Source organism: Camelina sativa, chromosome 12 (assembly GCF_030686135.1).
Source record: "Camelina sativa cultivar CO46 ecotype springtype chromosome 12, ASM3068613v1".
Lineage (NCBI taxonomy): Eukaryota > Viridiplantae > Streptophyta > Magnoliopsida > Brassicales > Brassicaceae > Camelina > Camelina sativa.
In genome coordinates this window covers 5,531,488-5,559,391 of record NC_141891.1, presented here as the reverse complement: position 1 = coordinate 5,559,391, position 27,904 = coordinate 5,531,488, and the positions used below count along the sequence as shown (strand labels likewise).

General features: G+C 35.5%; 3 protein-coding genes and 4 pseudogenes across 6 annotated transcripts; 5 read left to right on the top strand and 2 right to left on the bottom strand.

Moving 5' to 3' along the window:
- The first annotated feature begins 807 nt into the window (after window positions 1-807).
- LOC104733231 (F-box/kelch-repeat protein At5g39560 pseudogene) lies at window positions 808-11,251 on the top strand (annotated as a pseudogene).
- On the bottom strand, window positions 886-3,069 carry LOC109127905 (glycosyltransferase BC10-like; annotated as a pseudogene). The gene is made up of 6 exons (XR_015575132.1): window positions 2,677-3,069; window positions 2,491-2,585; window positions 2,298-2,399; window positions 2,123-2,194; window positions 1,918-2,008; window positions 886-1,653 (listed from the first exon to the last, which is right to left on the bottom strand). The product of XR_015575132.1 is annotated as a glycosyltransferase BC10-like (transcript).
- LOC104730398 (uncharacterized) lies at window positions 3,134-5,137 on the bottom strand. The gene is made up of 4 exons (XM_010449560.3): window positions 5,044-5,137; window positions 4,752-4,832; window positions 4,026-4,664; window positions 3,134-3,918 (listed from the first exon to the last, which is right to left on the bottom strand). The coding sequence occupies exons 2-4, from the start codon at window positions 4,823-4,825 to the stop codon at window positions 3,327-3,329; spliced, it is 1,305 nt and encodes a 434-aa protein (XP_010447862.1). The 5' UTR covers window positions 4,826-4,832; window positions 5,044-5,137; the 3' UTR covers window positions 3,134-3,326.
- Window positions 11,252-12,520: 1,269 nt separating the features above from the next.
- On the top strand, window positions 12,521-13,843 carry LOC104733230 (F-box/kelch-repeat protein At5g39560 pseudogene; annotated as a pseudogene). Its single transcript, XR_015575533.1, has one exon. The product of XR_015575533.1 is annotated as an F-box/kelch-repeat protein At5g39560 pseudogene (transcript).
- A 1,282-nt stretch (window positions 13,844-15,125) lies between these two features.
- LOC104730397 (F-box/kelch-repeat protein At4g29370 pseudogene) lies at window positions 15,126-16,643 on the top strand (annotated as a pseudogene). The gene has a single exon (XR_015575385.1). The product of XR_015575385.1 is annotated as an F-box/kelch-repeat protein At4g29370 pseudogene (transcript).
- A 1,996-nt stretch (window positions 16,644-18,639) lies between these two features.
- LOC104733229 (F-box/kelch-repeat protein At4g29370-like) lies at window positions 18,640-19,818 on the top strand. Its single transcript, XM_087479802.1, has 2 exons — window positions 18,640-19,291; window positions 19,421-19,818. The coding sequence occupies exons 1-2, from the start codon at window positions 18,640-18,642 to the stop codon at window positions 19,816-19,818; spliced, it is 1,050 nt and encodes a 349-aa protein (XP_087335928.1).
- A 1,712-nt stretch (window positions 19,819-21,530) lies between these two features.
- Window positions 21,531-27,811, top strand: LOC104730396 (serine/threonine-protein kinase VPS15). The gene is made up of 11 exons (XM_010449558.2): window positions 21,531-22,014; window positions 22,152-22,274; window positions 22,358-22,403; window positions 22,487-22,647; window positions 22,905-22,984; window positions 23,132-23,237; window positions 23,419-23,595; window positions 23,676-26,672; window positions 26,883-27,124; window positions 27,248-27,347; window positions 27,461-27,811. Exons 1-11 carry the CDS (start codon window positions 21,742-21,744, stop codon window positions 27,635-27,637), a joined length of 4,482 nt encoding a protein of 1,493 aa, XP_010447860.1. The 5' UTR covers window positions 21,531-21,741; the 3' UTR covers window positions 27,638-27,811.
- Window positions 27,812-27,904: the final 93 nt, after the last annotated feature.

Genomic DNA, 27,904 nt, shown 5'->3' with positions numbered 1-27,904 from the left:
GTGGGAGCGTCGGATAGAGAGGCTGGAACTAGAGGTGGATTCGGAGATGGTGGTGGAGTTTTTACGGACAGGAATTGGTGAGTCGCATCCGCTGTAGTTCCTGGTACGTCTGTGCTGTGGCTTTATTTGAAGGGACTTGATGGTCCGTGTTACACACGTGTATAGGGAAGCTAATCGCCTTGCAGATGAATTAGCGACCTATGCGTTTACTTTACTTTTAGGATTTCATAAGTTTGACATACTCCCAGAAGTAGACCTGTGTGTCCTCCTAATGTTGTTTTGTAATTTTTACACTTTAGTTAATAAATAACTAGGAGGTTTTCTCCTGGTTTCTCAAAAAAAAAAAAAATGAAAAATTTTAGTAATTTACGAGATTAATAATCTTGTTTTGTTTGCTAATGCAATTATGGTAATATTATTATTTTTTGTTTTAAAGTCAATCTTCTGTACCTTTTAAAATACCAATTATTTTGGTTTATCTTTTGGGTATTTTTTTTCTATGTTACTTTTTTAAAATACTCTTTGATGGTGTCTATTTTCAAAAATACCCTTTTTAATATATAATGACAAAATTATAAATCCTAAACCCCAAATAGTAAACCCTATTCCTTAAAAACTATACCTTAAATGTAAATTGAAAACCTCAACCTAAAAAAACAAATTCTAAAAATTAATTTAACATAGAGTAATTATGTAAAATAGGACAAAAATAAAAATATTCAAAAAATATATTTTGAAAGGTATTTTTAACAAATTCTCTTTATCTTTCTACTAATTTCCTCGTATCTATGTCTTACTTCGTTTCCGTCCATTACATTGATTTCGAGTTTTATTTTAGAGTATCGTATTATATGTTCAATGCTTAATGGGCTCATTTTAATAGTTGATTAATAAAAAATTTATTTTTCAATTATAAGAAAAGTGAAAGCTCGTTTGTTAAACCTAATTTATAACTTTTTCCTCTCCTTTCTTCTCCAAATTTCGCCGACCATGATCACCGAAGAAGTTGAACCACCACATAAAGAGGAGGAGACCGAACCTCAGGCACTGACATTTTTGTCTCTTCCAGAAGAAATCATAGAGAACATCCTCGCACGTATCTCTAAATGGAATTACCCTAATCTCTCTCTTGTCTCCAAAAGATTCCTCTCACTTCTCTCGTCTCCCCAAATCTACACGACTCGATCTAACATCACTTCTCTCGTCCGCATAGCAGTTCAGGAAAATGCCGCTTGATTATACAAATGCTCACGACATTCTAACATGTCTCAGTATTCTACCATATCGACTCTATGCTATAAAGAAAGGAAAACACATGGGTGTTGTTTGAACATCACACAGCATGACCACCATGTCAATAAGCTACAATCTCAATGGGCAGATCACTATCTAACTTGACTAGATGACTTAGTTTGATCACCAAATATGCAGAACACAAGTATCATGGGAGATTTGCAGAATAAAGTGTCACCAGATAGAGAATATTAGGACATACTACAAGATACGGTCTGGCTGCTTAATATCAACTAGCATGTGAATATGAGAACGCATGAAAATAGAAGGCTTGCTTACCCTGCAATAAAGCTTGAATTTTGTGTAGTAAAGACTGTCCGCCATGACGACTATAGCATGTCTCCTCTTCATTGAAAACCACTGGAGAAGATGATTATAAAGACGCACAGGAAAATATCAAGCATCAAATAGAATCAACTGGAAAAGAACTAAGAAGCAAAGGGAGGGACGATAATTAAAGATACCATAAAGAGAAAAAATGTCACATACATGACTACAATAAAAAATGACCATTGTTTTTGTCTGAACTGTAAAATCACTTCTATAAACTTCTAATATAAACACTTTGCAGGAAGAAGAAAGGCGAAAATCTGATATCTTAACACATAACACATAAACGCATACCTGTGAGCCTTTCCGAGTATCCTTCTTTTCAACCTCCGGCAGCATACGTTGTGGATACCGACCAGATCCATGGGGACCAGGATCCTCAAAACTGAAAATATGCAAGATGAAGATACTTAACACCAGAAGAGAAGACGAGATAACAGCAAGACATAAAACAGATTCAAACGCATGAGTAAACTGTAGCATAATAAAAACAACTTACCAATCAATGAAGCTGAGATTAGCGAACATCAAGTGATTATAGATATAGTTAAAGTCGAATAGCCGTACACAACTGCCAAATAACAAGAAAGAAGATGGTAAGGGTAGAGATTATTTAAGCATTAACAAAGACCACCTTAGGATATTTAATATCAAAGAGAGGAGGATTCAATCACCTATCTGAAAGCAACACAAAGTGTTGATTGGTCAGGATCAACGAGAGCATGAGCTAATAGCCTTCATTCTGCATCAACCATGGATATCTGACCCCAAGAAACCTGCACAAGATTAACATAATAAAGCTACCTCACAACTAATAACAAAAATCACAAAACCGACTAGATAGTGTAGTCAGACAGCCTCATTTACCTTATGACTGTGAATATCTCGATCGACCAACAAAATAGCTGCTTGCATGTACAGGACTTTTCTTTGACATAGATTGTATATTTGTCCTCATGACCCTGAGTCAACAAAATCCACCATTCCGTCATACGTTTGACAAAGTTACATCTCTAAGAAACTCAACCTGATTAAAAAAGGGGGAATTCTTACACGGAGGAACACCTCTCAAAGAGGCTCAAAAGGCAGCGGTCCTGGTGTTAAGAACATGAAGGCTATCTTAGGATTCTTTATCTTAGATTGAGGTAGGTTCAGAATTTCATTCATCACAACTCACTGTCAGTCAATTCCCTCCAAGGCACAAACAAAAACTGTTGGTATAACGGACATCCAGGACCAGAAAACATGTAGCACGCCACAGAATTCCGGCCGGGGAGGATATACGAATGGGGTGATGACAACAACCGCAACCAGTTGAAGTATCAAAACCATCTTCTTAAACAATCTGCTCACTGATTCTAGTGCCAATTCTTTAAACACATACATTAAAATAGCTCCTAACCTTTTCCAAGTGCCAACCAACATATTACATCGTGGCTTCAACATGTGTATCTTTTCCCGGTTTGTTGTCGTATCAAATTAATGGAACTCACAAGTTTGAATCCATAGATTTCCATGAAAATGTATTTATGTCATTTAAACATTCAGAAGCAGAAATAAAGATGTCGTAAAGAAAGGGATAAGAAAACAACATATAGTAGCTAGTCTTCGCAGATTTTGTCACACATGACTAGAGATATTATACTAAGATTCGAACCAGATTTCATTATAAGCATTCAATACCAAGCATCTTGGAAGTTGCATTAGTTTAGGCTAGTAGTAGCTAATGCGGGTCCCTGCTCTGGAACGAGAGCACATGATGGTACCTGGGTTTCTTTGTCAAAGAGCGACTTCCACAAATCGAAAATGCTGGACTCCATTGCATCCCTAGCAAACCCGTGCGCCTCTGAAGCATCCTTGGTAGAACTCAACTGCTCCTCTAACTTCTTCAGCGATTCTTCAATGACCCGCGTGGACTCGCGGCCATACCTAAACCCTTTTCCAGTTCTGAGATTCTTAACAAGGAGGTCCAGATCTCTTATTCCCACTCTCAAAGTCGCCCACGTCGTCATAATCAGTCTGCGGTGGACCGACTGGCTACCTTTGTAATACAATAGCTTCTTTGGTATGATATGTTTTGAGTAGACATCACGAACAACACGATATAGCCTTTCCCCCACGGGGCTATCAGGTTTCAGGTCCCTTCTGTCACTATACATCGATAACTGGTAGAAGAATGCTACCATAGTACGAAGGTCATCACAGAGCAAGAACATTATTTCAGCCACATGTAGCGAGAGATCAACACCTAGTCGCAAAACCTCCTCTTTCAGCTCCTGCATTGCAAAATCATTCCTGCGCGCGCAAAAGAGGAAAAGCAAAAAAAGATGCATGAAGGCTTTTGTTTGTAACCTGAGGAGGGTTGAATTGCAAAACTCAGTAAGAAAATGTTACGTACTGACCCTAGAATATAAGGAGAAGGTGCGGGCAGCCTCACTATCTCGCTTGGCCTGTATTTACCAACAAGAATAGGCTGAAATAGGTCGTCTAGGGTTGTCACAGAGAGAGACTCATCAGCAGTGTCAACGAAGAGAGACTTCCACAAGAAAGAAATGTTAGACTCTATCGCCTCCCTCGCAAACCCGTTCGCCTCTGACACATGTTTTGCGGACCTCAATTTATCCTGAAGCGTCTTGAGCAGTAGCTTGAATTTTGCAAGAGCCGAAGAGAGTAGTCGATCATCAAAGTAGCAATCTTTCCTTCTGAGAAGGAGAACAAGGCGATGCAAGACCATGACCCCTTCAGCAAAATCCTTCCAAAGGGTCTTGATCAATCCAAACTGAACCGAGTAGGCAACATCCTCCTGGTAAACTCCATTCTTGGGTTCGATATGTTTAGAGTATACCTCACCAAAAACATGGACCAGCCTTTGAGACACGGGAGAGGAGCGTGGTACTATGCGTATCCATAACGTGTAGCCGAACCACAACAAAGTACGAATGTCATCACACAGCAAGAACATGGATTCAGCTACACAGAGTGAGAGGTCAACTCCTAGTCGTATGACCTCCTCTCTCATGTCCTCCTTAGCAGAGAACGTCCTAGAGTTCGAACAAAAAAATATATCAGACGTTTTGTTTGTTTGTAAACAGAATAAAAAGAGACAACTTAGCATCACATTGTCTTACCCTGTACCGTATGGATAGAATCTGAAGAAGTTCGAATTAGGACGGAGACCACGAGAGCAAGAAATTGATGACATCCTCCCTCTGATCAGGGATAATTCAAAAAAAAAAAAAAAAAAAAAAGCATACAATATGAAAATAAAGACAACTTTGGAAATCATGAAAACGCATTTGCAACTAGGGAAAACGGGGAGAAGAAACCCTAGAAACAGATCATATCTTTCTTCATCCACAACTTTATCATATTCCCATTTGAAACAATAAAATATATTTACTGTAGGAACGTACCACTCACCTCCAACTCGTAGTCCTTGTAGACACAAAATCTCTCGAGAATTCTAAGCTCTTTTTTCCTTTTTTTCCTTTCTTTTTCTCTGCGAGGAGGAAGAATATGCAGATAAACATCACTACGGAGGTTCTTTATATCATAATTGATGTTGGGCCTTTTGTCGGTTTATTCTAACCTTTGGGCCTCCGCCCACTTATTTATTCCGAGTGATTTCAAACCCTTTGAACCATCTACTGACTACTACTGTACTGTCTATATCTTTTTATCAAATTTCAGTTTTCTTTATAGAAATACTATAATTTATACCTGCGCACGCGCGAATTTTAATTTAAAATATTTTCTATCGATATAAATTCTTGATCTCAAATATAACCATTCAAACTTTTGAGTATAAATCTATATAAACACTTAACTTACTTTACTAAGTGATATACAACATATATATCGTTGAAGATAATAATTTCTTTATCATATCTATTTACGCGGCATTTTAGTTTAAACTTTTTATCAATAAAAATCATTGAATATATATATATACATATAATCATTTGAACTTTAGAAGATAAATATATATAAGCGGCATCCTTATTTTACTAATCAATATATAACATATATTATCTAGTAACGCAATATATCACAATATATCATATGGTAACAAAAAAATGACTTAAGAACTTCACTGGAAGAGTCGTCAATCTTCAAACGTTTTATCCCTAGAAGAGTTCATTCCATATTCATATCCCATGAAAACATTTTTTAAAAAATTCTAACATTGAATGTCGATCGTTGGTCTAATTATAGAGATCATTTAACTATTTCAATATCCCACATTAAATACAATATACAAGTTTCATGAACATTTTTAGTGCTATGTCTCTACAACGGGGTTGTTCAAATGCATCACCTACCATAATAGAATTTTCAATCAAGTCAAGAATCCTTAGATGGTGAAACGATTAAACCTGACACTGAATTTCCGTTCACTAATCCAAGTTACATATTTTTCTAAAATTTCATATGTTATTTTCAGATGTTAATTTTGTGATGCAATCTCATATTCGTCTTCTCAAAAAAACATAGTGTACTTTAAATATGTTGTTTATGCCAATGTTTTGGGTTAAAAGCATTTGATAAATTGATGAAATCTCAAACTTGTTTTATATTTTACCTTTTTATCATGTTATAGAACTGTAACTTTAGTTGATAATGTCTTCTGAGATATGCTACACAAATCATATGTCACTTTATATAACGTCTTATATATCAATTTTTCTATATTTTGTGACCACTAATTTTGTTTTTTAGATGGATTATTTTTCAAGAGTCTTTTTCGTAGTTTTCCCAAAAAAAGTGTGACTCTTACAATGTCTTCATTTTTGATCAAATTTTTTAAGTTGAGTTGAGTAATTAATCTTTTGTTTTTCTTTACGTGAAACTTAATAATAAATATTTGTAGTATATGTTTCTTAGAAACTAATGTTTGACTTTAATTTTATTTTTATGTTTAGAATTTTATAAATACATTTACATAATTTTTCTTACTCCACCATGCATTAAAATCTTATACTTCCATTCTAAAACTCATTAACCCATTCAAAATTTTGAAATATGATCATTTTTTGGTTAAAATTTGAATATATAACATTATTACTAAAACAAATTCATAGTATTATTTTTACTATTTTCAAGTTTTCATTTATGTTACTTAATTCATTTTTCTATAGTTATTATTTACTTAAAAATTTATATTATTGTTTTTACTATTTTAAAATTTAATTAATTTTGCTTAATTCGTTTTTATTTATTTTTTACTACTATTAATTATAAGTAATAAATCTACATTGAATAAACATTTAAAATAGTAATTTTTAATGCAAAAAAATATAAATAACATTACTTAGGTGGATGATGATGTGGAGAAAGGAGAAAAGAGAAAAGTTATCTGTATAAATATAGATATCTGTATTTATGTTTAAATTAGTACGGCTTTTAGTAATAAAACCCCTCAAGTAAAGATAAATCATAGAAAAACCCTCAATTATATATTTAACAGAAAAACCCCTCAATTATATATTTAATGGAAAAACCCCTCAACTAAAAATCCGTTATATATTTAACAGAAAAACCCCTCAATTATATATTTAATGGAAAAACCCCTCAACTAAAAATCCGTTAATGTTTACCCCTCCATCTAATTAATTAAACAGATACAGTTAACCTGAAACGCAACCTTTTTCAGAAAAAAAAAAAAACGACATTTATACACACTTCTTTTTTTTTTCCACAAATCAATTATATTGATATCAAAAAGTGTTTACAAAATACAGAAACATTCCAATACAAACGTTGTACACAAATACATGAAATTGATATAATTTCAGTGAAGGAGTGGAAGTGACCCTGCTGTTATTTAGTCTTATAGGCAACAGATAACATCTGTTAAGTTCCCCCTTCACACACTTTTTATTGGCTATCAGCTTGGTGCTGAAACTCCAAAATGTCATTGACATTACTTTAACTAAAAAAAAAAAATCTAATGTTGTTGGAAATGATTCTAGATCTTGTCGCCTTCTTGAGATCGATATACTTAATAATTCCGGCAAAGATTCTCTATGATGATTAAGAAAAATCCATTGTCTTCTCATCCATGATTATTTCCATAGTGTATGACGTCTCCAATGTCTCCTAAGACTACTCGAAAGTCCTTCATCTTTGTCTCCACCAAGTATAATAAGACCAAGAGGATTCTGAACACATTTTTGTTTAGACTTGTTTACATATGTGACTGTCTTTCTTTTAGTCACATTGTCGACATTTTTGTCAATCGACTCTGCTGTATATCTCTCTGATGCATCCCTTAGAAAATATAGAACCCCACCATCACCGGATATTGTTAGTGTATCCAATATATCACTACCATCAGTTGAATTCTTCGGGAAAGAGAGAATACCACTATCTTGAAAAACAGTTTGTGTTAAACACACAAACTCAACAAGGAGACCATCCACAAAATCAAGATAAACACGCTCATCCCCAATGGTGCAAAACAGATCAGATTCAGGCCGGATAAAATGTGAAGTCCCGTCACGATATGAATGAATTTCCAGATTCGATCCATAGAAAAACTAATTCCTTCAGCCACCGTGATTAAATTGTTGATTCCAGGATCAAAAACCCAAATGAAAATTCCATACGGAGACACTCACCGATTAATCGGACATTCCACCGGAAAAGGATTAACTCACCGGAAACAAACCTTCTACAAGGAAGGACATCACGATTCCACCGAACCGAAAGTACAAAGCATAAACAAATTTGGGGATGGCTTGGATCTGCATCGCTGGGATCAATTAGTGAAATTTGGTTGGTTCGATGCTTTTCCCAATCCAACAATGGAGCCATCAACGAGATCAAAGCCTGAATTGAAACCACTAAACTTAGACCATGTAACACCATCGTTACGAAGAGGCCAAAGACGTAACTTTCAAAACCACGATTTGCCATTATTGACTATCTAAAAACTTAACAAAAGAGAAATATGAGTAAGTCTAGAGGGTAGGAAGGGCCGACCGACGTCGGAAAAACCGACGCCGGTCGGAAGCGGTGAGGATTACGAAAGATTGTGTTGGATCGCTGAAAAGAAACTGCTCGATAGGTACTTTAGTTAAGATTTAAGAACAAGTCGCAAATCTCATGGTAGGAAAATGCGGGGACAATGTTGATATGAACCTTCACAAAACACGATTTGACAGGTTTCCCTTTTCTAATCTAAAAAAAGAGATAGATATTTATACACACTTCAACAGCACAATTTGTAACTGAAAATAATAAGATGTTTTTATACCCAAATTTAAATCCCAAAACCAAAACCTACATTGACGAACCCTAATTTATCAAAGTGAACCCTAACTTTTTTTTTGTGTGTAAATCATGAGAATGATTTTCATAGTAACTAGTGACAAAACCTCTTTATCTTCCTATACATTTGCAACCGATATATACATTGAGAATCTTATACTATTTCTAAAAAAAGTACTCATTTACTCAAAACTTAAAACAAAGTTTTTATTTGTTGGCATTGACCTTTATTTTGGATTTCTTTTTTAAACAATATAATTATATTCAACAAAATAAACAAAAACCAATGCCAAGAATATAAATTGGTCCATTACAATGGGTTTGGGGTATATTAGTTGTAATTAATTGATTGATACACAAAATATTATGAAAGTATCCAAAATCTATTTTATCAGGATGTCTAGTGGCCACCAGGTACAGCGAATCATCATCTTGTAAAAATGGTGGACTTTCTTGATTCTTTAAAATTTGACTTTGAAAAAAAAATGACAAAAATGAAAACTAATGTCTTTTTTCAAGTCATCATTATTAATTAACTTTAGTAGAAAAAGGTAGAAACATGTATTTGCAACTAACTTAGTTAACGATGAACATGACGAATATGAGCAAGTATATTCATTAGAAAAATCACCATTAATATGTCTTTATAGATGGATGATGCGCACTAAACAATTTCATGTACAATATTTTTGTTTTCTGTTCTTAACATGGGATAAGTTATACTAAGTTATATGTAATTCATTAGATTCTTCTCCAATCCACATGTATATCATTCCATTTTTCGGATATTAATTTTGAAAATCGTATAGTTCTAAAAAAAATTACTCATTTTAAACAAAGTTTTATTTATTTCTTTATTGGCATTGACCTTTTATTTATAAAATTTGGATTTTTAACCAATGTAATTATATTCAACAAAATAAACAAAAACCACTGCCAAGTGCCAACAAATAGAAATTGGTCCACTACGTACGTACAATGGTTTTTGGGGTATATTTTAGGATTTTTTCCTTTTATTTTAGGTTATTTTTAATAATTGATATAAAAAAAAATTAGTTTTTGCAATTACAAAAAGCTTAAGCTCATTTTTCCAAACCCTAAATATATAACTTCTTCCACACGGCTTCCTTCCACTCCAGTTTTCTGCCGATCATGATCCGCAAAGAGGTTCAAGAGATGAAGAAGAATAAGAATATGAGCCCTCATGATCAGCCACTGACGATTTCTTCACTTCCAGAAGAAATCTTATAGAACATCCTCGCACGTATCTCTAAATGGAATTACCCTAATCTCTCTCTCGTCTCCAAGAGATTCCTCTCTCTTCTCTCTTCTCCCCAAATATACACGACTCGATCTAACATCGGAACCACAGAACCATGCCTCTATTTTTGCTTAGAATCGTCTAAGAACCAATCCTTTGACTGGTACACTCTTTGGATGAAACCTTCCGAAACCCTAACGAATGATGGTGACGATGACATTCCTGGTGACTATTCATTGGTTCCGGTACCTTGTTATCCCCATCCTCATTGTGTACCGTATGATTCCACTATAGCTGTTGGTTCGGAGATCTACTTAATCGGTGCACCCTCCGAATCACCACCGACTTCAGCTATTCGTATCCTTGATTGTGGGAGTAACACGTGGCGTGATGGCCCCAGTATGATGGTTGCTCGGGAGTCTGCGCATGCATTTTTTGTTGATGGGAAAATATATGTAATGGGAGGTTGTGGGAAGGACGAGTCCATGGCTTGGATGGAAGCGTTAGACATAAAGACTCAGACTTGGAGTTCTTTGCCGAGCATGGAGACTCAGCCGACGAGTTAAGTAGCAGCGAGGAAGAGTTAGAAATCAGTATGCTGGAAGTGGAAGGAAAAATTTACGCAATGGATGATATGAATTAATGAATAACTATGCCTGTTGTGATATGAAAAAACGTACATTGGAAGTTGTAGAAACGCACTCGAACAAGATGTTGATATATGGTTGGTGCGTGATAGAGAATGTAGTATATTGTTATACAGACTCCAATATTTGCATGTGGTATGAGTTGAAGAGTAGAAAATGGAGAGAGGTCAAGGGTTCGAATTTGGAATTATTGCTTGGGCAGGATACATGTTGCTTAGCACCAGGGTATGTGCTTGATTTAGTTAACTATGGTGGGAAGCTTTTAGTTTTGTGGATGACGGTTCACATAGACAACGCAAAACAGATAAAGAGAATCAGGTGCGCAAAGATGGGGTTAGAGAAGAGCCATGGAGGTGAGGTTTGGGGTAAGATGGAGTGGGCTAATACTGTTCTTACGGTTCCAGAGTCGTTTGAATTCTTGAGTAGTTGTGTAGTAGTTTCGATTTGATGAGTCGAAAAAGATTGTTTATTTGAATAACTTTAACAAAATCTCTCTCTGGTTGATTACATTTGTTTTTGTGTCAATTAATATATAATACAAAAAATTGTTCAGTTCGCCACAGGCCACACCTTTGGAGACATTTCTTAAAATCAACTCGAGGGAATACAACACTCAAATGAGCTAATTTTCACAAATATTACATATACAGCGGCCAAAGATTGAATACTTCTTCTTTGCATGAAAAACTTTCTTTACAGCATTGGGTAGAAGCTATCTCATCGATTAGCTCATAAACCTAGATTAACAATACCGACCATTCTTAAAAAATACGAAAACAACTATACCATATGTCTAAGCTCTCGTTCTCATATTATGTGCAATATATTGGGCACATATCAAACTTTTTTTTCTATAGGAGAGAAGTTATTGCTACATTAAATCTCATTTTCAATACCAATTTTTGACAAGTTATCGATTATTTTCTTAACCCAATTTATTACTATTAAAATACAAAATTGAGTGATATATATTAATGTAGCTAGGTTTGAACTTTCATTATAAATGAAAAAATTTTAGTTATTTACGAGATTAATAATCTTGTTTTGTTTGCTAATGCAATTATGGTAATAATATTATTTTTTTTGTTTTAAAGTTAAGGGGAGTGTATTGAAACAATGATTTTGGAAGATTCGATGGTATTTAGGAAATTTGGAATTTTGATAGATTTTAGAGAAGTTGATATGATTTACGGTAAAATTCTTTCAAAATCCCACTTAAAACTATGAGATTTGAATTTCTGTATTTTTTTAACTAAACAAATCCTCTCAAATCTTCCAGAAGACCTAAAACTTATTAAAATCCAAATCTACAAACTGTTTTGAATAACAGTGGATTTTAAAGTAGATTTTTAAATCATCAGTTCAATAATAGTAGATTTCAGGAGGTTTTTTAATATTCATGATTGAATAACATATGATTTGTAACTTTTATACAAATCACCTAAAATGTCAAGTTGAATACACCCCTTAATCGACCGTAACTTTTAAAATACCAATTATATTGGTTTATTTTTTTACTAATTTCCTCGTATATACGTCTTACTTGGTTTCCGTCCATTACATTGATTTTGAGTTTTATTTTAGAGTATTGGATTATATGTTCAATTTTTAATGGGCTCATGTTAATAGTTGATTCAAAAATATTTGATTTTGCAATTATAAAGAAAAGCGAAAGCTCGTTAGTTAAACCTAATTTATATAAATTTTTCGCCCACTTTCTTCTCCAAATTCCGCCGACCATGAGCACCGAAGAAGTTGAACCACCACATAAAGAGGAGGAGACCGAACCTCAGGCACTTACGCTTTTGTCTCTTCCAGAAGAAATCTTAGAGAACATCCTCGCCCGAATCTCTAAATGGAATTACCCTAATCTCTCTCTTGTCTCCAAAAGATTCCTCTCACTTCTCTCTTCTCCCCAAATCTACACGACTCGATCTAACATCGGAACCACAGAACCATGCCTCTATTTCTGCTTAGAATTGTCTAAGAACCGATCTCCTGAATGGTACACTCTTTGGATGAAACCTCCCGAAACCCTAACGGACGATGATGATATCTCTGAAGAATATTCATTGGTTCCGGTACCTTGTTATCTCGATCCTCATTGTGTACCGTATGATTCCACTATAGCTGTTGGTTCGGAGATCTACGTAATCGGTGCACCCTACAAATCACCACCTACTTCAGCTGTCCGTATCTTTGATTGTAGGACTAACACGTGGCGTGATGGCCCAAATATGATGGTGGCTCGGGAGAATCCGAATGCAGTTTTTGTGGACGGGAAACTATATGTATTGGGAGGTTGTGAGAAAGACGAGTCCATGGCGCATTGGATGGAAGTACTTGACATAAACACTCAGACTTGGAGTTTCTTCTCGAGCTATGGAGCCGACGAGTTACGTAACAGCGATTCGTGGTTTACAATCAATGCGCTCGAAGGAAAGATTTACGCAATGGCTGATAGGAAGGACTATGCGTATGATCCAAAAAAAGGTAAATGGGAAGTTATAGAAACGCACTTGAGCAACATATGGATAGATGACTGGTGTGTCATAGATAATGTAATGTATTATTGTACAAACTCCGGTTATTGCATGTGGTATGACTCGAAGAGTAGACAGTGGGAAGAGGTCAAGGGGTCTGATTTGGAATTATTGCGTACATTTAACTTAGCATGTGGGGTTTTTCTTAAATTGCTTAATCATAGTGGGAAACTTTTAGTTGTGTCGGCGCACAGCTTTGAGGAATACAACAGAAAGTGGAAAAGGAGAATTTGGTGCGCAAAAATCGCATTAGAGAAGCGCAATGGAGGTGAGATTTGGGGTAAGATAGAGTGGGCCAATTCTGTGCTTACGGTCTCCAAGTCGTATAGGTTATTGAGTTGTGTAGCTATTTCAATTTGATGATACACGAAGGATGGTACATTTAAACAGCCTTTGTGAAATCTAATTAAATAGAGTTGCTGTTTTATTTTGCTTTGAAAATGCTATTCTTTGTTCTTTAACGCAAGAGTCTATATTGCTATGTTATGGTCTTTCATGAGAAGGATTTGAGGATCTATAGACGTTTATATTACGTGGATCATTTATACAGCAATATCAAAGTTGGATATTTGTTTGATTTTTTACATGAAAACGCGCGGATAAACTTATGAGAATTACAAAAGATACGAGAAACCAATTGAACCAACTCTTTAGACTAAAAATCTGTCAAAACATAGAGGAAACAGAGCCAGAAATTAAAAGCAGTTCATGGAAAAAAGTAGAGACAACAATTTCTCTGTTTTTGAGAATATTTGAGAAACTGATTTGATGATTATGTCCGAGTAATATAATTTGAAATGAAAAAAATCGACCAAAAACCAACATTTTATAAATATAACTTATTATATATGTTCTAGCTATGGTGATTGGTGAAAAGCTTTTAGTTATGTCGAATCCCAGTCCCAATGTTATGTTGTCGAGATTTCATTAGAAAGAAGATGCAATGGAAGTGAGGTTTGGAGTAAGGTTGAGTGGGTTGATGCTATGATTACAGTTCCTCACAACTCATATATATATTCGAGCATTGTGTAAGTGTTTCGGTTTGATGACTCTTAGTCTCTTGGAGATGGTATAGTCTTGCTTTATTTGCTTTGGAGATGCTGTTTTTTTCTTTCTTTTTTCTTTAATACAGATTTTCATTTTACTATGGTAATTTAAATCACTTAAGCTTAGAGATCTCTTGAGTTGACCATTCAGATCCTCCTATAAGGCCTTTTTTTTTTCTTTTTCTTTTTCTATTTTAACATCTTTTTTATTACTTAGAAGTTAGAAATATAGTTTTAAAAAAATGATATACAAAGTCAATGATAATCATAAAAAACATTAGAATAATTTTAATTTTTGATTACCAATATCATTGCTGGTTCATTGGTTGGAAGATGTAGATGTAACATAGCGCAACATGGTTCTTCTTATGCCAAAGGCTCTTCCAAGTGTAATGCTTTTGTCAACCAGATTCAGTTCCACCCGCGAGATCTTTGTGAATGTATATGTACGTAATCACAAGACAAGGAAAGACAAACTTTTCCTCTGATCAATCTTACGGAAGTTGTTTCTTTTGATTTAATTCAATTTCTATAATTTTTTTCTTTTTTTTACAACAATCTCTTTTTTTTTTCAAACAGACCAAAAGTTTTAAATTCAGTTTCCACCTTTTAATAAATATTTTGACCAAAAGTTTTTTTTTCTTTAAATAGAAAATCCTTATTTGCTAACAACATATATTCATGAATATTATCACTACTCATTAAGTAAAATATATTTTCTTCCATTGGAAACGTGTTAATACGTTGGTGTTCTTTTGACAGTATTAACAAGATTGGCTTGCTGAATCTGTTGACCTAAATCATTTCTATATATCTTAACCCATTCTCATGATTTTTTCTCGCCACCGTAGAACGATGATCCCCGAAGACGAAGCTGAGCCGCGGCATAAAAAGACGAAGAAGCTTCCACCACCGCTACATCTTGCACCATGTCAGTCGATGACGTTGTCTTCACTTCCAAGCGAACTCATCGTTAACTGCTTGGCACGTATCTCTATATCCCATTACCCTTCACTCTCCCTCGTCTCCAAAACCTTTCGTTCTCTCATCTCTTCTGAAGATCTCTACGCTGCGCGATCTCAACTCGGTACCACCGAGATCTGGGGCCTCTATATCTATCTACGGTTTCCCACCGTACCATCCGAGGAGCCAACCCCACGCTGGTTCCGTCTCAGAGCCATCAAACCTAATCAAAACGAAATTTTCTATGGTGGGAGAACTGTGTATCGCTTCGTTCCTTCTTATATTTTTCTTCCGCATTCAAACCCAACCCTAACCCTATCCATCGCTTGGAAGATCTATGGTGAATACATGGCCGAGAACTTTGGTCCGTCTTCAGCTATATGGGTATTGGACTCTCGGAGCCGCACGTGGGGACATGTCCCTAACATGAAGATGAAGAGGAAACACGCGTCCTCATGTGTCTTTGATGATAAGATTTATGTAATGGGAGGATGTGACCCTTCTTGTGGGGACATAAATTGGTTCGAGATGTATGACATAAAGACTAAGACTTGGAGGACCTTACCGGAGAATCCTGACATTAAGGTGAGACAGGGAGATAATGTAGTTCGAAAGATCGATGTGGTGGAAGGAAAGATTTACGTTAAGACCGAGGCTGGGGTTAAGGATTGGGTTTATAATGTGAAGGAAGGTAAGTGGAGTGTTGCTGAGGAGCAGTTGAGCCTACTATGGTCGAAATCTTGGTGTGTGATTGACAATGTGATGTATTGTTACTCTTGCTCTAGATACAAGTGGTATGATTTTGAGGCTAGAGAGTGGAGAGATGTGAAAGGTTTGGAATCATTGAAAAAGCACCGTACTGCTAGTACTGATTTCCGTAATTGTATGGTTGAATTAGTTAACTGTGGTGGGAAGCTCGTTATTCTTTGGGATAGGTTTCAGCGGCCTGGTCGTAGTCACAACAAGAATATTTGGTGTGCGATGGTTGCGCTCGAAAAAGGCTTTGGAGGTGCGGTTTGGGGGAAGATTGAGTGGGTTAATGTTGTGCTTACGGTCCCCAAGTCATATAACTTCTTGCGTTGTATAGCCCTTTCGGTTTGATGACTCTTAATGATCACTTGAAGAGTCATCATTTTCCTTTGAAAAATTTGTACTATGTTTTCTGTCGGTGATATACCGTCGAAGTATCTAACATCTTAAATGGCTGTTCCAGTTTGCATTTTATATTGGTTTGAGAATAATAGATAGAGTGTGCGGTGTGCCCATCTCTAAGCATTTTGTTTGTTTATTTCCGGCTACAGTAGTCTCTATGCTGTTTAAATAATGTAGGTGTATAAGTATCTTGGGTAGCATTTTGTTTTCACTTTGATCAAGTGAAGAGATTTTCAGAAACTTGCCCTAAAATGTTCTCATCTGCCCTGGTGAGATTTAAAACTAGATTGACATGCAAGATTGTGTATTTAAGTATGATGCTTGCTTTGACATTTTCATTGTTCTAATTTGTTTTAAATCCTCTGTTTTTTACTTTTCATTCTTACATATTAATGTGTTAATGATTTACTGTCATCATTTTTACAGTTGATCTCTTCCATATCTCAATAAACATATGTTGATTTATTTCTAAATAGAGTTCAATCCCGTAGACGTCAAAGAAGAAAAAAAGTCATCTCAAAAACAAGATAGTCTTGTATTCTGTCAAGTTCTAAACCGTTATTTCTTTTGGCTAGAAACATTTGCTAAATTGTATGATTAGAAATTTTTTGATACTTGTGTTGTTTACTTGTTTCTATATGTATTAGAGAATGGTTGTTACTAGCTGATCTTTCATATTTTGTTTTTGAACTATTAAAATATATAAAAATAATTAATGAAAATATTTGTCAAAAGATTATTGAAAATTTAATCTCATAAGTATTGGTTGACAACACTGAGCTAATCTTTCATATTTTGTTTTTGAACTATTAAAATATATAAAATTAATGAAAATATTTATCAAAATATTATTGAAAAATTAATTTCATAAATTAGCATTAGTTAGTTTAGTAAGTAAACCCTTTATTTGGGTCGATCCAGTTTTTTTCCCAAATTAATAATAGATGCAAATTTATGAGTTTGAAATAATTGAGTTTTTAGCGTAATCTAGTTGAGTTTTTAAAATTTGAGTTACTTGCTGATACAAAACTCAAATAGTTTGAAAAGTTTTAATTATGTTACAAAAAAAAAACTGAAGATTTAATAATCCACGCCTACGAACACCAACACCAGATGCTTCGCCATCTCCAATCTGGTGTTCTCTTCCTCTTCCCCTGGCCCTCCCCTCCCACGAACAACTCCACGCCCCGCAACACCAACATTCATGTCGCCATGTCCTGCGAGTTGGTGTCCACGCCCTGCTCCTCCCATGTCACCAATTCCTCCCAGATCAGCCTCTTAAACAACACCAAGATCGATATGAGCAAAATCTTCAGCATCCCGTTGCAAAATCTTATTCATCGAAAATATCATCAATATCATCAGGAAGAGGCAGATTCATCAACCAATCAAAAAGATCTTCAGGTAAAGCTTCGCCCACGAACACCATTTACTTTTATTCTTAAATATTAATGTGTTATCGATATACTGTCTTTGAAACAGTATTAGTTATGAAGCTACTTAAGCTAACTCATGCAATATCACATAATACAGAATTCGGGATAAATATGTTACTCAAAAACACAATTTAGTTAGCCTGCTGTGTAATTTTGATAATGTGATTTAATTTTGTTCATCATTTGTTCAGTTGATCTCTTACATATCTCAAAAAACATATGTTGATTTAATTATTTCTAAATAGAATTCAACCAAAGATAAAAAAAGTCATCTCATAAACAAGATAATCTCGTATTCCGTCAAGTTCTAAACCGTTATTTCTTTTGGATATGAACATTTGCTAAATTGTATGTATGATTAGAAAAAATTTGATACTAATGATTTATGTTGTTTCGATAAGAAAATATTTATTCAGGCCGACCAACTTTCTAGTACGCTCCTGATTACAAGTTCTTATAAGCTTAAGCTCTATTCTTATTTTTTTTTTTTTAATATATAAATCATAGACCATGAAAAAAAAACCAATTTATGATGACTTATGATTTTTTTTTGGAGAAGCTTTGGTTTTGCTAACAATATTTCTTGTGCTACAAAGAGAAGGCCAAAAATGTCTTTTACTTGCTAATCATAATTTATATAACCTAATCATCATCTTTTGGATCCACGGCTACGACCTACAATATCTGCCAACGATGATGATCTCCGGAGCCGGAGGCGAAGTTAAACCATCGCATAAAAAGAAGACTCCTCCGCAATGTGATGAGTCGTCATCGTTCTCGCCACTTCCATACGAACTCATTGTAGAGTGCTTCGCACGTATCTCTAAATCGCATTACCCTTCACTCTCACTCGTCTCCAAAACCTTTCACTCTCTCCTCTCTTCACCGGAACTCTACGCCGGCCGATCTAAAACCAACGATATCTGTCTCTACATTTGCTTACGCTTACCTAAACGTCCATGTCCTCGCTGGTTTAGTCTTTGGATTAAACCTAACCGGACACCAACCAAGTCAAGCGGAAATTTCATGGTTCCGATTTCATCTAGTTCTGATTCTCTTCCGGCATCAAAGTCCACCGTGGCGATGGGTTCGGACATCTATGCAATCGGTGGAACTGTCGCGCCCTCTTCTGCGGTTAGGATATTTGATTGTCGGAGGCACACGTGGCGTGACGCACCTAACATGATGGTTGCTAGAAGTAACCCGGTGGCATGTGTCCTCGGTGACAAAATATACGTAATGGGAGGTTGTGAAGGATCAGACAAGTCCACAGATTGGTCGGAGGTATTCGACACAAAGACACAAACTTGGCGACTAATACCGAATCATGACGCTGAGGCAAAGGAAGGTACGCTTTTATTTTTAATTAGCAGATCTCTCTGTTCGCTATTTCTCTTGATTAAACTGTTGCACAAGATATAAAAATGCTATTTTTTTTTTTGAATCTAATTTAACATTTTTTTCAAAAAAAAAAAAGGTACGTGGAATATTATGGATATGAGGAGAATAGTTTGGTGTGATTGGTGGTGGGTGATAGACAATGTAATGTACTGTCGATGTGGCTCGGGGTATATCATGTGGTATGACTCAGTTGGTGAAAAATGGAGATATGTTCAAGGTTTGGATAAACTGATGAAGTACAATTATAGTAGATCATGCCGTCTGATAGAAATAGTTAACTGTGGTGGAAAAATCGCATTTATGTGGGAAACGTGTGTGCTATCGAGACGCTGTCCTAACAAGAAAATTGTGTGCGGGATGGTTGCGTTTGAAAGACTTCAAAATGAGATTTGTGGGAAGATTAAGTGGTTGCATGGTGTTCATACACTCCCCAACTCATATAAGGTTTTGCGTTGTCTAGCTGTTTCAGTTTGATTAGTCCTACAACTAAATAACATGTGATTCTCTTGATCATACTACTATTTTATTTGTATTTTTGATCAAACTTTTACAAGTAGAAAATTAGATTTAATTTGATTTTTTTCTCTTTCTCCATTCAAGAGTGATTGGATATTCCAATATTTATTGAAACTTTGGAAAATTAAAGGGGTGTATTCAACTTGACATTTTAATTGAATTGTGTAAATTTTACAAATCATATGTTATTCAATTATGAATTTTAAAAAGCTCATTAAAATCTACTATTATTGAACTAATGATTTAAAAATCTACTTTAAAATTGATTGTTATTCAAAACAATTTGTGGATTTGGATTTTAATAAGTTTTATGGATTCTAGAGTGTTTAAGAGGATTTGTTTAGTTAAAAAATACAGAAATCCAAATTTCATAGTTTTAGGTGGAATTTGAAAGAATTTTACCATAAATAATAACAACTTCTCTAAAATCTATAAAAATTTCAAATTTTCTAAATCCCATAAAATCTTTCAAAATCATGGTTGCAACTTTCAATACACATGCTAGTCAAATTTACTTAATTTGGTTATAGATATAGTTTTTTAATTGTATTTTGTTGAAAAAAAGATATACTAGTTTTTAATTTAGTAGATAAAATCTCATTTCAAAATAACTGAATATTGTATAATAAAGTTCCCATTTTTTTCTTTGAAATAAATAAAAATCTGAAAAGAAGATTTTATTTAAGTAATTAATTTAAGATTTTTGTTTAGAAATCACTAAATAAAATCTGCTTTCACTTGGTAATAATTGAAAATTTTCCCATTTTCGAAATAAATACAAAAAGTGCAAATCTAACAAAATTTCCAAGTTTAATATATTTATACATGTACGGAATATTATGTAATGTTTAGAAACTAAACTAATTAAGAAAAAAGAAATTGGAAACGTGTCGAATTGGGGAAAAAAACTTATCACAAAACTTTAAAACTTATATTTTCCCCATTTTTTATAAAGTTAGTTTAAATGTATTTTATTTTATAATTATAAATAACAATATGTATTGAAATCTTCTAATATTAATTATTATTTGATTATGAAATAAAACTTTAACATAGAAAAATATAATAAAGTAGAGAACCACTCCAAAACATAAGCAATTGAGAGGTCGTCACTTGTCTAAATCTATGTTATTTTTTTAAAGTATTATAATTAAAATGTTTAAAATAATAACTAAATCAAAAACAAATTAAATGAAATAAGATTCTCTTTGTATTTTATTTGTATTTTTATTTTTATCAAACTTTTGAAAGTAGAAAATTTAATTTAATTTGATTTTTTTTTCTCTTTCTCCATTCAATTAGTGATTGGATATTCCAATATTTATTGAAACTTAGGGAACTTTGGAAAATTAAAGTTTTATGCTAGTCAAATTTTCTTAATTTGGTTATAGATATATTTAATTTACTAAATCAAATCTCATTTTGAATTAACTGAATATTTTCTAATAAAGTTCCCATTTTTTTCTTTGAAATAAATAAAAATCTGAAAATAAGTTTTTATTTAGTAATTTAATTAAAGATTTTTGATTTAGTACTAATCACTAAATAAATTTTGCTTTCACTTGGTAATAATTGAAAATTTTCCCATTTTTGAAATAAATACAAAAAGGAGCAAATCTAACAAATTTCCAAATTTAATATATTTATATATATATATATATGTATGGATTATTATGTAATGTTAAAAACTAAACTAAAACGTTTCTGGAAAAAAAACTTATCACAAAACTTTAAAACTCAAGAGCAAAGTCCTCTCTCCTTCCTCCGTCGCCGGAGACGATTCTGTTTATCGCCGGAGTAATCAGATTCCATTTTCTAATTCAGCTGAGTGTTTTATAACCTCAATCGAAGGAGAAAACAATTTTAATTTAAGTCTTCGGTATGGGAAACAAAATCGCACGGACGACACAAGTCTCGGCGACGGAGTACTACCTCCACGACTTGCCGTCTTCGTACAATCTGGTTTTGAAAGAGGTTTTATGTCGAGGAAGATTCTTAAAGTCGATCCAATGTAAGCACGATGAAGGATTGGTTGTTGTTAAGGTTTACTTCAAGCGTGGTGACTCGATCGATCTCAGGGAGTATGAGAGACGTCTCGTTAAGATCAAGGATGTGTTTTTGTCTCTAGAGCATCCTCACGTTTGGCCTTTTCAGGTTTTTGATTCGATTCTCTGTATTGGGTTTGTGTTTTTTATCTTGCTGCGACGATAAAGGAATGATCTTTTTTGAAGACTCTGGTTATGTTCATATCTTTTGTGTTGAATTGAGTTAGTTGGTGGTTTTGATTGCAGTTTTGGCAAGAGACTGATAAAGCAGCTTATCTAGTGAGGCAATACTTTTACAGTAATCTCCATGATCGGTTGAGTACTCGGCCTTTTCTCAACCTTGTAGAGAAGAAATGGTTGGCGTTTCAGGTTGTTTTCTTGGTCTTGCTACCGTTCTGTTTGAGGCGTAAGGTATTTTGAGTTTTCTGAATTTTGGTTTGTTCTTTCTGCAGTTGCTTCTTGCTGTGAAGCAATGTCATGAGAAAGATATATGTCATGGTAAGCTTTGGTAGTTCGAGGGTATATGGTCATCATGATGGTTCATTGGATATTTGATGTGTGTGAATATGCAAAATTTTTAGGTGATATCAAGTGCGAGAACGTATTGCTCACTTCCTGGAACTGGCTTTATCTTGCTGATTTTGCATCCTTTAAACCCACATACATTCCTTATGATGATCCATCAGACTTCTCCTTTTTCTTTGACACAAGGGGACAAAGACTTTGTTATCTGGCTCCAGAGGTATTTTTAGAACACTTATCAGAATTTATTCATTTTAATATGATCGGCGTAGATCTGTCAATTTGTTTTGTTGCACCCTCTGCTAAGGATAGTATCACTTTGTTTGTGGTGCGCCACAGTTAGTTTCTTTCCTTATCACTACTAAGAATTGGTGGCAAGGAACCATCAAGAAAAAAAAGCACCCTTTCTTGTTGGTCATGTTTTTGTTTTTTTTTTCTTGCTTTTCCATGTTTGAACAGATTGTTGCTTAATTACAGAGATTCTATGAGCATGGAGGTGAGACACAAGTAGCACAAGATGCTCCATTAAAACCGTCCATGGATATATTTGCTGTGGGGTGAGCTCATATGCCATCTGTTTTTGTATCACTCTATCTGTTCAATGCTCCTAATGGTTTTCAAAATGGCAAAAACAATATCTTACCTTAACTCCTTAAGTTTTAAAGTTGATAACATATTGTAATAGATTCATATTAATGCTTCAGGTGTGTGATAGCAGAACTTTTTATGGAGGGTCAGCCACTATTTGAACTGGCTCAGCTTCTCGCTTATCGTAGAGGGCAACATGATCCTAGCCAACATCTTGAAAAGGTATTTCTTCGCATCTTCCTATTTCATTGTCTCCTCATAGGTATCAATCTCATCCCATCTGAATGGTACATGGGACTTGTGTCTTCTGTGGTTTGACTTCTGAGTTTGATTTTTGTTGGCTGATTGTTTTAAACTCTTTCTCACTCATCTTCGTTGGTCTTTATATTTTTATTGGATTCAGATTCCTGATCTGGGAATTCGCAAGATGATTCTTCATATGATTCAGTTAGAACCTGAAGCACGCCTATCTGCTGAAGACTACCTGAAAAATTATGTGGGAGTTGTTTTCCCAAACTACTTCTCACCATTTCTGCACACTTTATATTGTTGTTGGAATCCACTTCCTTCAGATATGAGGGTAACTATCGAAATTTTCTGATACTCGTTCTACATTCCGTATCGACTTGATTTATATCTTTTTTGCTTCATTACGTCTAGGTAGCGACTTGCCAGGGGATATTTCAAGAAATACTTAAAAAGATGATGGAAAATAAGCCAGGTGATGAGGATGACGTTGATCCTCCTGTACCTTCAAATTCAGTGAACGCAAGCAAGGTGCAGGAAACTTTTGCAAATCACAAATTGAACGCATCGAAGGTCTTGAGCAGTAATACTGTTAACTCAAAGGATGAGATTCACTCTATTTCTGATGCAGTCAAGAAAAATCGCCATCCTTTCTTAAAAAAGATAACAATGGACGATTTGGGTACACTAATGTCTCTTTATGATAGCCGTTCTGACACTTATGGCACGCCTTTTCTACCTGTAGAGGGTAACATGAAATGTGAGGGAATGGTTCTTATTGCATCTATGCTCTGTTCTTGTATCCGCAATATCAAGTTGCCTCATTTGAGGAGGGAAGCTATACTTCTATTGAGGTCTTGCTCTTTGTATATTGATGATGATGATCGCTTACAGCGTGTACTTCCATACGTCGTTGCCTTGCTTTCTGATCCAACAGCAATTGTGCGGTGTGCTGCCATGGAAACTTTGTGTGACATTCTGCCGCTTGTCCGAGATTTTCCTCCTAGTGATGCGAAGATTTTCCAAGAGTATATATTTCCTATGCTCTCCATGCTACCTGAAGATACAGAAGAGAGTGTGAGGATATGCTATGCTAGCAATATTGCAAAACTTGCTCTTACTGCTTATGGATTCCTGATGCATTCTTTCCAGTTGAGTGATGTAGGGGTTCTTAATGAATTGAATTCCCAGCAGATCCCCGCTTCACCTCCTAGTGAGACCCCTAGTCACTTGCAAAAGGCAAATGGAAATGCACAGCTTGCACAGCTTAGAAAAACTATAGCTGAAGTTGTTCAAGAGCTTGTTATGGGTCCAAAACAAACTCCAAATGTTAGAAGAGCACTCCTTCAGGACATAGGGGAACTTTGCTTTTTCTTTGGTCAGAGGCAGAGTAATGACTTTCTACTACCGATCCTCCCTGCTTTTCTAAATGACAGAGATGAACAGCTAAGATCTGTATTCTTTGAGAAAATTGTTTATGTATGCTTTTTTGTCGGTCAGAGAAGTGTGGAGGAGTATCTGTTGCCCTATATCGATCAAGCTTTGAGTGATCAGACAGAGGCTGTTATTGTCAATGCATTGGAGTGCTTATCCACATTATGCAAGAGTAATTTCTTGCGGAAGAGAGCTCTCCTCCAAATGATAGAGTGTGTTTATCCTTTGCTACGCTATCCATCTCAATGGGTAAGGAGGGCAGTTGTCACTTTCATTGCCGCAAGTAGTGAATGTATAGGTGCAATCGACTCTTTTGCTTTTATTGCCCCAGTAATACGCCCCTTTCTCAGTAGACTGCCTGCGTCAATTGCTTCTGAGGAAGGTCTACTTTCATGTTTGAAGCCCCCAGTCACAAGGGAGGTGGTTTACAGTATCTTAGAAAAAGCTAGAAAGCCAGAAATCGTGGCGAGACAGCGAAAGATATGGTACAGTTCTTCACCTCAATCCAAAGATTGGGAAACTGTTGATTTGTTTGACAAAGATACTGGGGAGTTAAATTCAATAGAATGTGGGGCTGAACAGAAGCAAAATGTGGAAGGAAAAAAACAGATTAGAAGTGCATCGAAGCAACCAGAAGTTCAAGGAAAGTATGCAGAAAAGGATGTGAAATTGAGAATCCCGAGAAACCCTAGACCCAATGTTTCCAACAATGTTGAGTCACGTGATCCCTTGTGTCAAGAGAAGTTACAGTTCTCTGGGTTTATGGCACCATATGTATCTGGTTTGAATAGCTATATTGAACCAGAGAACATACCTCTCTATTCGTTTAGCATGGACAAAAGAGCAGCTACAAATCATCCTGTGGCTTCTGAGTCTTCATTGCAGATGAACTCTCTGGGAATGGGTTCATTGTCAGTGCCATGGATGGATTCCATGAGTAAGTCCTTTAACTTGGCTAGTTCGGTTCCAGTGCCTAAGCTGATTTCTGGGTCATTCCATGTCGGGAACAATCCTAAACAATTTTACAGAGTGGTACATGAGCCAGATTGCATAGATAATGATCAAGTCTCCTCAGCTATCAGTAAATTTCAAGATCTCGGTGTTTCAAGCTCCTCAAAAAGCGCTTCTGTGACTTCAGAAGATGCTTCTTCTCCAGCAGATCTTGTTGGAGAACCATCTCTGTCAAGGACATCGGTTCCGGATTCAGGGTGGAAGCCTCGTGGAGTATTAGTTGCTCATCTACAGGAGCATCGCTCTGCGGTCAACGACATTGCCACTTCAAGCGATCATAGCTTTTTTGTTAGTGCATCAGATGATTCCACAGTGAAGGTGTGGGACTCTAGAAAACTGGAAAAGGACATCTCTTTTAGGTCAAGGCTAACATATCATCTCGAGGGAAGCAGAGGGATGTGCACAACAATGCTTCGGAATTCAACACAAGTTGTCGTTGGAGCCTCTGATGGTGTGATACATATGTTTTCAATTGACCATATCTCCAGAGGCTTGGGGAACGTAGTGGAAAAGTATTCAGGAATTGTTGATATTAAAAAGAAGGATGTTAAAGAAGGCGCTCTAGTTTCTCTATTGAATTACACTGCTGATAGCCTTTCTGGTCCGATGGTAATGTATAGTACTCAAAACTGCGGAATCCACCTTTGGGATACAAGATCAGATTTAGATGCATGGACACTGAAAGCAAACCCTGAAGAAGGATATGTGTCTTCTTTGGTTACAAGCCCTTGTGGGAATTGGTTTGTCTCTGGTTCTTCAAGGGGAGTGCTTACTCTTTGGGATTTGAGATTTCGTGTTCCCGTAAATTCATGGCAATACCCTCTTGTATGCCCCATAGAGAAGATGTGCCTCTGCTTTCTTCCTCCAAGCGTCTCAGTGTCCACCACTATGAGACCTTTCATTTATATTGCTGCCGGTTGCAATGAAGTTTCACTCTGGAATGCAGAGGCAGGTAGCTGTCACCAGGTAATGTTGTTCTACCGTTACGTTGCACCTTGACTTTCCTGAGTTATGGCCTACAGTTTTCTGTTGGGTTCGCAAGTTTCAATAGTGATTGGAAGCGCAGTTTGAATTAGTCCATGAAAGAAACTTTTTTTTTTGATAGAGTAGACTATATCTTTGATCTGAAAACCGATTTGGACTTGTAATTAAGCTGATACTGTCGGGATTCTGTAGGTATTGAGAGTAGCCAACTATGACAACGAGACGGATGTTTCCGAGTTTCAGTGGAAGTTACCAAGCAATAAGGTAAATTCCAAGCCGAATCTTCGCCAGAACATGAGTTCCAAGTACAGAATCGAGGAGTTGAACGAGCCTCCTCCTCGTCTTCCTGGTATCCGCACTTTGCTTCCTTTACCTGGCGGTGACTTGTTAACAGGTGGTACTGACTTGAAGATTCGGTGTTGGGATTACTCCAGGTCTTAAATCTAAAACTTTTATTAACTTGTGATTATTACAATCAAACGTTTTGTCACACTTGTTGTGAATAAAAAACAAAAACTGACTCAATTCTTGTTTTCTGTGTGTTTGGACCAACACAGTCCTGAGAGAAGTTATACTATATGCGGTCCGAATTTGAAAGGAGTCGGAAATGATGATTTCTATGAACTTAAAACCAACTCCGGCGTGCAATTTGTTCAGGTCTGTTGATCAGATATATTTTTGATCTTCGCATAACGATATCTTGCCGTTGTATAAGGTTAGCCTTTAACGATCTTTTATGATGAGCTTGTGTTTTGTTTTTCTTCTTGCAGGAGACAAAGAGGCGGCCTCTGGCAACCAAGCTGACGGCAAAGGCGGTACTTGCGGCTGCTGCGACAGACACAGCGGGTTGTCACCGTGACTCAGTTCAGTCTCTGGCATCTGTAAAACTGAACCAGAGACTGTTGATATCAAGCAGCAGAGATGGAGCCATTAAGGTCTGGAAGTGAAAAAAAACCATGATGGTGGTCTTTTATGTACAGAGTGTAATAGTGTTTCTTGTTTGAACATTTTTCATTGTAACATCAATTGCTAAAAGAAATTTTTTAGCCTTGTATCCTTTTTTCATTCCATAAACTTTTATTTGTACAGATTTTTACAGTGTAGTGAATCTTTTCATATTATGCTTTGTTACAATATTACAGACCGTTAAAAAGCGTAAATTACTTGAAACATAAGCACTCTGCAGTACATTCTAACTCCAAAGTATCACTTTA